General features: G+C 36.1%; 1 protein-coding gene across 3 annotated transcripts in view; it reads right to left on the bottom strand.

The window, feature by feature from the left end:
• The window catches only part of SMARCA2 (SWI/SNF related, matrix associated, actin dependent regulator of chromatin, subfamily a, member 2), a 125,575-nt gene that overhangs the window by 53,950 nt on the left and 60,049 nt on the right, over nt 1–11,576 (bottom strand). For all 3 annotated transcript variants that reach the window (XM_042804440.1, XM_042804441.1, XM_042804442.1), the window contains exons 14-22: nt 11,278–11,378; nt 10,837–10,984; nt 8,829–8,992; nt 7,032–7,098; nt 6,359–6,469; nt 4,611–4,853; nt 4,201–4,314; nt 2,040–2,147; nt 469–555 (exon numbers count right to left, since the gene is read on the bottom strand). In XM_042804440.1, the coding sequence (XP_042660374.1) occupies nt 469–555; nt 2,040–2,147; nt 4,201–4,314; nt 4,611–4,853; nt 6,359–6,469; nt 7,032–7,098; nt 8,829–8,992; nt 10,837–10,984; nt 11,278–11,378 (1,143 nt within the window). The remainder of the gene's footprint in view (nt 1–468; nt 556–2,039; nt 2,148–4,200; nt 4,315–4,610; nt 4,854–6,358; nt 6,470–7,031; nt 7,099–8,828; nt 8,993–10,836; nt 10,985–11,277; nt 11,379–11,576) is intronic.

The following is an 11,576-nucleotide window of genomic DNA, read 5'->3' as shown; positions in this document are numbered from 1 at the left end:
AATGGAGATGCTACATAGATAGTACATTTTTTCTGAAATACCAAGGTGAATAGAATAGGCCAATTTTGGTTGATATTGTAAAAGATCAGCAGCCTGCTATTTACAAAGATCCTACACATGGCATTTTGTACTACCGTCTCTACATTATAAATTAGGTCTAAGTAGAGGTTAAGTCACTCTGGAACGTCTTAAATTTAAAAAAACTTTTTTTTTTTTAAAGACAGTGTCTCCACAAGATTAAGTGCTTTAAAACTAGACTTCAGATTACCAATAAAACGCTGGTGGTTGGTTCATTTGTTTCTAAAGATAAGGGACCATAATGATTGTATTTTTCAAACATGTCCTTTTCAACACAAATGATGGGGACAGAGATGTCCTCTCCCACACACGTAAGCCTCAACAGCGGTTTTCTATCATGTTAGCCATCTGAATAAAAACAAGTCTCAATATCAAACCTGTTAGTCTTACCTCAATGTGTTGAAACATGTATGGGTGATTGCATATCTTTCTCAATTGCATGATAGTGTTCATAAGAGTTTTTGCCCCACCTTTTCCCTATGGATACAAACAATGCAAATCAAATGATGAATCTAATTTCTTAGCTTATTATTAATGAAGCTTTTGAAAGATATTTTTAAATGCAGGCATAAAACTACTTCTACCCCAAACATGAACACCACATCATTAATAAAAACAACAAACAAACCAAAAACCAAAACAACAAAAGTACAGAAGCTACTGTGCAGCTGTCTTGCTGTATAAATTCATCTATCAAAAGAATGCTCCATAATGAAAAAGGAAGACCTGAAAGTAATCCATGAAGTGTATTGTGTATCTGTCTGCAGTGTTCACAGGGGGAAACAGAGCATCTACTGTCCTGCATACTGCTTATTTATACTGTTTATTATGAAACCATACAAATTCCATCAGGTCTGAACCCTCTAACAGGAAAATTCTAGCCGGATGCTTGTCAATTCTATGGAATCTCCTCCTGTCTGTCAACTGGATATATGGGTTTTTCTTTCCAGGCCAAGTAAAAACAGGACCACAGGCAGCTAAAGAGCTAGAGATAACTGTGATACAAAATGAAATCTGTAGGACAAAAGTAAAGACAACAAACTACAAAATTACATTAAAAATAAAACAGAGGAATATAAATTTCTGTTTACAAAGTGCTCAAACTATGAAGATGAGTATCAATATTCAATGATAAGAACCAGCTTTGTCTGGAGTTTGAGTAAGCACCAGCAAAGAAAACAATCTGACTGTACAAAACAAGGAGGGTAAAATAAGATACTGCATAAAAAATCATCCATTGTGCCAATGCTACCTGAAAAAGCATGGTGGAAAAACAGTATGTGATTGCACTGCATCAGTAATATAAACATAACAGGATGCAAACATAAAGTGTTACACACCAGCTGTTGTACAGCGCCTGTTCAAGGTATTTCACATTTATTATAATGTGAAATGTGTACATACAAATAAGCTGATGAATGGCAAATTGTTTACTCTATATTAACAGGATCAAGTCCCATCATGCCATAATCAACATTTACTAATACACAGTCTAAATCTGACTACATGACTTTGAATCCTACTGTTCTCTTAAAGAACTTTGTCAGTAACAGGTCTTGAAAGTATAAATGCAAGCATACAGCCCTAGGTGACCAGAACAAGATTTTTACTTAACTAACAGCTTTGAAAGACAACCTTCTGTAGCCAGTGCTGCCACAATCACAGTTATTCAGGTACATTATTGGATTAAACTTAGGGGAAGTGCTGTTTTTTTTCCAATATTGCCCGTCTGCAGAAAGGCATTTAAACTACAGTGAATATGAGTAGTATTTTTATCTTGTGATTAGAGAGTGTAAACTGCAGTCTTGTAAAACAAAAGCATGTCTGATAGAGATTTCTTTTCCCCTGACAGATACTTGCAGTAAGAGCCTACATACTAATTTTATAAAACAGAAATCATATTGTTAACACCTTTAATCATAATGCTTTGTTTCCTATGTGTTTTAGTCTTTCTTTTGTACCTTCTTGTCTTTTTCAGAACCATCTGTGAGAAGGATTCCCTTGGCTTGCATGTGACGGTACAGGATCTTCTGAAGAGCTGACATATCACATTTGATCACATATTCCACCTAGTGTAAAAAAAAAAAAAAAAACAAAAACACACCACCATAAACATACTGACATAATAGTATTAGTAGGATCTAACTGTAGGTTCTTGTCATCCTAAACCACAAACAAAAAAATACTCATCTTTTATCCATACCCTAACACTACATGATTTCAGTGAACAACAATCCAACTGCAAGCACGGCAGTGAGTATCTCAAAAGATAAGCTGTGAGAGTCATAACTACTGTGAGATAGCTGGATACCAAGAATGTAGCTGCAGAATTGCCAAACATATTTTTTTCTCATCCTGTAATTTAAAAAATTTTAAAAAATAATTTTTTAAAAATTTCATGTTTAACATGTAATTTCAAAAAATTTGTTTTATGTTTAATAACCTGTGGAGTTAATTCTGTCTGTCATACATTATAAAAATATCAAGCAAAGCATTATTGAAACATCATCACTGTATACCTAGCAAATAAGCATCCCTTACAGTGTCTAATTAGCATTATGCTTACCTAGCTCGGCACAGAAATATGCCATTTTCTCAACATCAACTGAAAACACAGGGAATTAAACAGGTACTGTATGATCCCCACATTGAGTTTGACTTCCTGTTCAGCTTTTTAAAAGTGTATTTATTAAAGCATTATTTGACTACACACTATCTTTAAATCCTGTAATACAAAGACTTCATACTCCAATTTAACCTATTTTTTCTATTACCCAACTTCCAGATTACAGTCACTACATTTTTATTAAGTCATGTAGAATAAAAAGTCACATAATAAAGCCACACTAGTGGCTAGAAGTCTTTCAAGGGGTGATAAAAATGAAAAACATAAGCTTCCTAATGTTTAATAAGTAAATGGAATAAAAGTTATCACATTATTTTGAACTCATTAAAGAGAAGTGACTGTTTCTTCAGATGAAACTGACTAAGAGACTTCAGTCAACAAGCTCAGTCCTCATGGATGGACTAACTGCTTTTTTTGTAAACAATGTAACAGAAACAAAAAGAAACATGGTCCTCTGAGTACCAGTGTGTATGCAACTTCTAAATCCTCCTCCTTCGGTGACTACTAATGATTTTATCAAATACAGTGGCTCTGGCAGAAATTTGAAAAGAAATAAAGATTTCAGTAATATTTTAAAATGTAGATATGTTTCATTCTCAAATATATGCTTCTGAGGATACTGAGAATCTGACATTTGAAGAACAGTAATAGTGTTCACAACATTATAAAGATGAGAAAGAAAATTTTAAAAAGCCTTTCCTTTGAGTAGTCGCTAAGCATTTGTACAGAGCTCTTCATTCATTCAGTCAGTCAGTGTTAGTCATCTCATAACACAACTTAAAAAAATTTCATTTTAGTATGCTTTTAACCCAGTTGACCTTAGCACAAAATTCTCCCTAGCACACCTTCAAAGTTACTTTTTTACTTAGTTGCTGTTGTTATTTTGAGATAGGTGAACATGAAAAGCAATGTAGAATTGTTAAGGAGGACAGGGTGGTGCAAGATGAGTTGCCCAGGGATTAAATAATGATCTTTCAAATCAGAAGAGATTTTTCTGTTCTGAATTAAAAAGCCACTGGTTAAAAAAATGCTTGTGCAATTTCAACAAGGCACTCCACACAACTCCTGGAATATTAACGTGGGATCAAATTCTGCCTGCTTTATAAAGTCCAGTAGTCCTTTAGGAGTTTCAGTGAACTAGCTAAGGCAGAAAAAGTTCTACCTGTTGCAGGGAGGATGGGACAGGACAGAATCTACTCCTCAGTGTATGGCTGACTCACAACTTAAAACCAGGTATTATGGAAATAAGTTTCATGTCTTATATGAATGACTACAAACAGAATTAAAACTGTAAGACTGGTGAGGAATCCTGAGAATTCAGAAACTTCAGCTATTCAGGCTTCCTCAGTGGCCAACTTTCTTTGCAGAGTTATAAACAAACAAACAGCAGCAATAACAGAAAATAAAGAAGTCCTCTTCTGTAAAATAAATCTGAAAAAGGAATATTACATATTGCTGAAAAAAGTATGAAACCCCTTGACCAACTCCTTGCAAACCTTTTCTGGCAGTTGAGACTCAACCTCTTTCTTCAATCTTCTCAGCAAGAATGGTCGGAGCACTTTATGGAGACGACGGATGATCAGAATAGTTTCTTCCTCATTTAAGTCCACCTACGGAAGTTTATAAAAGTCACTACAAGGCAATTCAATACTTTAGGTAATGTCTTCTCTCACATGAAAGGTTATTAAGTATGAGCAATAAATATTTGTATGATACAACCAAACTGACTAATTCAGAAAAGACACATGTTAAACTTTTCTGATATAATAAAAAAAGGTGGCTTTTAGTTATGTTAATTCCCTAAGTATCAGGTAGGGTTCAAATATTAACCCTTCTGTGTAAGCTCCCTACTGTTCTTGTCCAAGTGGTTTGTTTCTTATGTTCTAAAAAAAACCTGCCACATTACCCTTTCTCCAGTCATGGCGAACGGAGCGTTGAACCACTGTTCAAAGGTGCTACAGCTCTTGAAAATGGTTGGGAGGAGGAAATTGAGAAGAGCCCAAAGTTCAGGCAATTTGTTCTGCAATGGAGTCCCAGTCAACAGTATCCGCCTAGGGGCAACATAATGAGTATTCAAGACCTGAGTCAGCTTGCAGTGATGGTTCTTCATTCGATGGCCTTCATCTACTATCATGTATTTCCATCGAATCTGCAAGAATAAGAAGAAAAGTTGGCAAAGTTAGAGCAGGTCAGACATAGTCAAATTCTTCCCAACAGGTGTAGAACAAAATTTCAAGCCTGTGACATCAGTCATTCTCATTTATGAGAAATGACAAATCAAGCTTTATCCAAGTACCAGTGCCCTTGCAATCAGCTGAAGTAGAAACAAACACTAGGTATGCCGAATCTGATGCTAAATCCTGACTTGAACTGCAACAGCAGAGGATTCCTTCAATTCTGGGAAACAGATTCGGGTAGCTGGCTCTTCATGGCCAGAACATGGTTCACAGTGGAAGAAAGAGACCACATAAATTCTAGATAAATCTATCTGCAACAAGAACCTTGACAAGAGACAAAAGCATTTTCAGACAAAATAACCATGCTCACAAACAACAGCAACCCTGAACTTTGTTTCAGCTAATCCTATGCTTTTAATCAAGAATGAAGCAACATAATTACAATCACCTCATCTCAGTTCTGCATCTTCAAATAAAGTCTCTACTTCTTAATGTGAAAGACTAAATGCAGTCACAGCAGATGCCGAAAGGAGCTGGCTCAGGCTTTCTTTCACCACCTGTACCACCACATGGGCAGTCAACACATGTGCCACGCCTGACCATGTGACTAGGAAGGCCTCGGTTTGTACTTTCCTAGGTGCTAACTAATTCTTCTTGCCACAACAGGCTGAATGGCACAGTGCTGACCTTCCTATCTTTTAGCAAGAGAGGAAGGAATACTCCACAGTCTCAAATTGTTCTTAAGTGTTCAGAACTATGCAATGAAAATGGACTGTCTTTGTATCAGAGAGGAAAAACAAATAATACAAATAGGCAGTAATGAAATAAAGTGAAAATGAACAACAAAGGGACAGCAGGACCATATGGCTTCTCCATACGGCAAAATACCTTCTTAGTCTGTTATGTGTGTAAATGAAACAGTCTTACACTACAGTAGCTTTCAAGTTAATTCATTACATTTGAGGCACACCTGTTGACAGTTAGTGAGCCTTTAAAAACTGGGCGATATGTAGTAAAGAGTCTGGATACCAAAATCATGATACAGGTAACTATTTAGTCACCTGGGGAAAAGTGACTACATAGATGGAACGGCTCTAATAAGAATGAGCTTCAGGTCAGAAACAATGAAAGAAGATTAAAGTCAAAACAGCAGATTAGGTTAAGTGCCATTAAGCAGAGGGGAGAAAAGTCATGTTTTTCCAAGGACAGGCAGGTATACATACAGTACTGACAGAACTGCACAAAGGAATTAGTCTCCTGGCCACATTCAGAAAAATCCTGGTGTTTGCAGGGAGAAGAGCTGTGACTGGAAGTCCAGTCATAAACAGAGGAATAGAAAATTAAATGAAAGGTTAAACTTTTATTGAAGGACGGAACAACTCAGGACTTTCCTATAAACCAAAAATGTGTTTTGTGCTATGCACCATTTGAAGGTGTCTTGAAGGTCTTGCTGTTGAGAGATGACAGTCATTATTACCTTAGCAAGGATATGTTTGTCCTTTATTATGTACTCATAAGTAGTTAAAAGAACATTAAATTTTCCACTTCGAAGTTGAGGAACGAGTGAGCGGCGCATTGCAGGTGTACCCTAAAAGACAGAAAGAAGTGAGTAGTTACTCTTTCTTCTAATGAAGAAAATATATTATTTTTATAAATTAGCAGACACAGAGAAACCACATGAACTTGTAATCCTACAGCATTGCAAACTATATATTCATTCATTCCAGACTTTTTCAGAGCCCTTTCCCTAAATGGTTGCTGGACTGTAAAGCTATGTTTATGGGGCACTGGAAACATGCAGGTAGTGGTCTAGTCTCCTTACAAAATGTTTGGCTGTACCACAACTACAGTGGCCAAACAGCAAAGTATTCAGCTCTGTATAAAATGTAAAGTAGCGATCATTTGTATTACTCTCATCAGAAGCCTTGAAATACCATAACTAGCAATTTTATTCTGCATCTCACTATGTGCAAGTAATTACAGTTTATTACAGTCATCTTCTTAGTATGATTAACTCTCAATGCTTAGTACCTAATATACATGACAAAACTTCATAAGCAAACAGTTTAGAAATGCAAACACCGGCAGAGTAAAAACTGGCTTTATTCTCATTCCTTCAACTCTATTATCATATAAAAAGGAAATCAAACCTTGTAAGATATCTTCACCACGGAAGGCGCCCATTTGTCAAATTCGTATGTCCAATTGGATAAAGTCCTATCATAGAGATTACAAAGAAAAAGTAATATATTTCATCATTTGCAGGTCAAACTTTATAAATGCTTCCAAGTGGTTGCCAACTAATCAACTCCCATAATTAACAGTATATTTTAAAAAATGTACTTTATATATTGTAATAAAATACAAACACCTCTGAGAGGGGAGTATACAGGAAAAAGTGATACCCTCTTTCCGCTCATACTCAGAGGCCTCTTTGAAACCAATTCAGAGTGGTCTTTTATGGGCATCTTTGTATTTTGGAGCATATTAAGGATAAGAAAGATAACCCTGAACAAAAAATAGATTTTTTAGTTCTTTTATACTACTTATCATCCAAAACCTGACACTACAACTTTCCAAGTATGGTCTCACGAGTTTGGTAACAGAATTCATCTGTGTTCTACTCCAGTAGAACTACTCATAGTGCTACCCAGTGCCACTATGCAGGTCCATTTTTGCACTGTGTTTCTGCTATTTGATCACAGCAAATAGGTTTCTATGGCTGAGCTAGGTTGCTATCATGATAAAGTAAAAAAAAATAACCTTAATGTTTGTCAGTTGCTTGCTTTATTTTTTCTTACCGGACCTGTGATGGCAGCAGTACTAGCTCTTAAGAACAGGCAGGGAAAGGTGGCTTTTAAAATGTATACAAGGAAGAAATTTCAGCTCCTCTCTTTCAGAAGCGTAAGAAAAATCATTACAGAGTACTCAAAAGAAATCTGACTTTTTTACTGTGCCCATGTGAAATCTGACATTAATAGCACACTTCCTTTATTTTCAATTTTGTTTTACTTTATAGATCTTCTCCCAGCCACTTTTTTTTTACATTAGACCTCATAATTTGTATTCAATACAGCTGTGGTATTTATGTTAGTCAATCAACTACTACTACAGCACAGCAAGAAGACAGGATACCTCCAAAAAAATCAAGAGGTGGCTAGAAATAAAATTTATCCCAATCCTATACATTTGTACACTCAGCAAAACTGCTGCACAAATTATCTAATGAAAAGGCCGGGGAACTTCTGCACATCAATCAAGTCACACAGAAAAAGAAGCAAACAACTTCTCAATATCCTACATCAGTTTTACAATACCTGACAGCTTTTATTTAAAACAGAGCACTTCAAATCACTAAAACCCACACCTCACTCCTGGAGATAGAAAAATGCATTAAATGAAATGTATAAAAAAGCAGCATCTTGGAAAACTAAGGAAACGTAAAAGGGGGCAGCACAATAAACAATCATAACCTGGAATGTGAACATCACTCATCAAGGCTATATCTGGGGCTAGTTATACAGTACTTAAAAGATCATCCAACCTCATTAAAGTATAATTACTTGGTATCGGATGGGATGCCAGTTGCTTAAAGAATTATGCAACAGATTTCAAAGTTGAACGGGGAACTGCAGGCATGTAATATGAAAGAAATACCATCTCCCCTATTATGTCTTTAAGAGTGAATTACAGTAAGTTCACTACTCAGTTTGCCAAGAGTGGGCAGTGAAACTAATGGAATCGAGTGCTTTGTCAGCCTTTGGGTCACCCTTCCAATGCCAGACAATTATCTGGGAAGAAATGATCAAAGAAATCACTGAATACATGTTCAGTGTGATCCCACTGTGCACTTCATCTTGTCATTATATGAAAAACAGATGTGTGTTCCAAACAAACCAATCTTCAGTGCTTAAAACTGTAATAGCAGAAAGGGATCTTTTACTTACGAAAGGGGAACAATGATGAGATAAGGGCCATTGAGTCTTTTGTGCTCCATCAGGTAAGTGATGAGTGCAATAGTCTGTATTGTCTTTCCTAGTCCCATTTCATCAGCTAAAATTCCATTCAGATTGTTATTATAGAGTGAAACCATCCATTCCAGTCCCTGGAGCTGAAATGAAGAGTAATAGTTTAAGTTATTTAAAACCCATACAAATAATTATTTGTCCACTTAGACATTGATTTCCTTTAATAATACTATATGCATGGGGATCCCTGACTACCCTAACACCTTCCCCCTCAAAAAAAACCAAAGTAAGATAAATTTCTGGTAAAAGCTACATGGAAATCATCACTCCTGTTTAGCAGAGCCCATAATATGAAGCTAGATTTCATACACTACACACACAGCAACACAGGCACTCACATGTAAGGTTGATAAAAACATTACAAGAGTTTGTTCTTCACTTTCAACAGTGTCAAATGTTAAAACTTTCTACTTATATTTCATGCTATTTGCCTGTATCAATTAAAATCTTTCAAAACCAAACCCATCAAGTCTGCACAAAAACACGTAAGCCTCACCCTTGCTAACTGCATCACTGGTATGCTAAAGCTCTTGTATTATGTGTCCATTTAGTGTCTGCTGTCCATAACTCCACATGTCAGTGTAGGCCCCCTTAGTCCAATTATGCCTTGTGTATAAAATCCCAGAGCTGGAAGGAATCCAGAATACTGTAGCTAAAAAATGTCTACATAAGAGAGTTCACTCACCAAAGAGTACTGCTAGAAAGCACTGACTCAGATTATTCCCCTGTCACACAGACTTCAGCATAGGCATGTATTACATTTCTCATGCGAGTGCAAATTAAGTTTTTGCTTCTAAGATACAGACTTTTGGTGTGTCTCATGCATGGACAAAGAAGTAAATTAGAGGCCTGAGAAGGTTCAGAGAGAAAACACTACAGGCTTTAAGTAATCTTCTGTTGTCCCTGCAAGACAGTATCCAAAATACTGTTGACTGGCTTTATGTACATACTGACTAATTTACATTTAGGTATTAAATACCCACATCACCAAGAGTTAATCAGAATTTGTTCTGCAACCATATATCCCACTAACAAAGTAGCTTCAGAATAAAGAATAGGAAAACTATATTTTCTATGTCATTGAACTTTCTCCACTGACATATACTCATACAAAGGAAGAGACAATCTGACCAAACTTGACAGTAAGCAACATGGAAAAGTAGAAAAAAAGTTGAGAAGGAGAAAGCATGTAAAACGTAGAGGATGGCAAAATACAGGGAATGAAAGGGAGAGTCACAGAACAGTCTCCTTCAAAACTTTACTGCTAGAACCAAAACCAAGCCTCAACACTCCTGACATAAAGCTCCTTAGACAAGTATGAATTTTACCTCTGGTGCAATTACTATATAGAACAGACATGATAAAGAACTAATCTACTCACTCAATTGCTAGATATCACACTGAGCAGGTGAAGGACCTGTCAGAATACAGAAGTTCCTAGTTACTAAATCCACTGAATGTATGCAAAGATATACGAGACGTCAACCCCCACAGTAAAATATTTTTCTTGTTTCCAAATTTTACCTATCACTGCACTGAAATATTAGGATCCTACTTAAAAAAATAAAATTGTAAACTTTTAAATATTAGAAGAAAAATATTGTTAATCCACAACAAATTAAAATAATAAGCAGACTTGAAATTCCAGGTCAGTGAGAAGGAGAGCAAAACCAAAATATTACTGGTCTGTAATGAAAAAAGAATTTACAGGTATATGCAGAAAGTTGGTATTATTATTCAAGCAGTATGCATGAAATGTTATCTGTGATAGGTAACTGTCATTGCTTTATCCATATAATTCACAAATTCTAACCTACTGGAGATCCTGTATTTCTTAACAAATTTTCAGTCTGCCACTTGGAAGACAACACTGAAATGTTGAGAATAATTCCAAATTTAAAATTTTATAGTTTTAATGATTTCTCACCTGATAATGTTTTAGTGTGCCATTAATAAGAAGAGAAGACTGTTTTTCCACCCTTTCTGTGATTGCATGAGCAACAGTGTAGTAGGACTGAGACCCTCTAGCACTGTATTGCATGCTGTATTCATCATCCACATCTTGTTTGGCTGTCCTGGAAAGCAGAAAGAGAACTCAGGTGAATTCCCACAAACAAACAGGGTTTTTGACCACAGCTCACATATATATCTGTAAAGAAACAGTGCAAATTTCAACTGTAGTAAGTACTGCAAAGGGTGCAAGCTACTTTATAAACAGTACCCAGTTAATACCAAATGATCATGTTCCTTCTCCTGCAGATGTTCATGCTACCACAACTCACTGTAATCTAGAGCAAGCTGCTCTTGGGAGATGCCACTGTAAGAAATCACAATTCCTAACAAAAAACAGCACTTAAAGAACACTCACTCAATGATTTGCTTTGCATCTTTCTCAGAAACTTCCTCACTGTTAGGATCCAGGAGTATCTTGTCATCTGCTTCTAACCTGCTTGATTCTTCTTCATCATCCTACAGAATACAGAAAAGGAACAGGGGTGCTGGGAAGCACAACATCTTCCCAGGTCATACTTCCAACTGGCATCCACATATTGGTAGCTTTCATTGGTCAATGCTTTATGACAGAACTATGAATCACAAAGTTCAACTTACACCTATCCTGCAAGAGAATTTCCCTGCAGCATAACAAGATAATTTTTGACATATATC

Source organism: Tyto alba, unplaced genomic scaffold (genome assembly GCF_018691265.1).
Source record: "Tyto alba isolate M040663 unplaced genomic scaffold, T.alba_DEE_v4.0 Super-Scaffold_42, whole genome shotgun sequence".
Taxonomy (NCBI): Eukaryota; Metazoa; Chordata; class Aves; order Strigiformes; family Tytonidae; genus Tyto; species Tyto alba.
The sequence above is the reverse complement of the archived record's forward strand: the minus strand, read 5'-3'. Positions and strand labels throughout refer to the sequence as shown.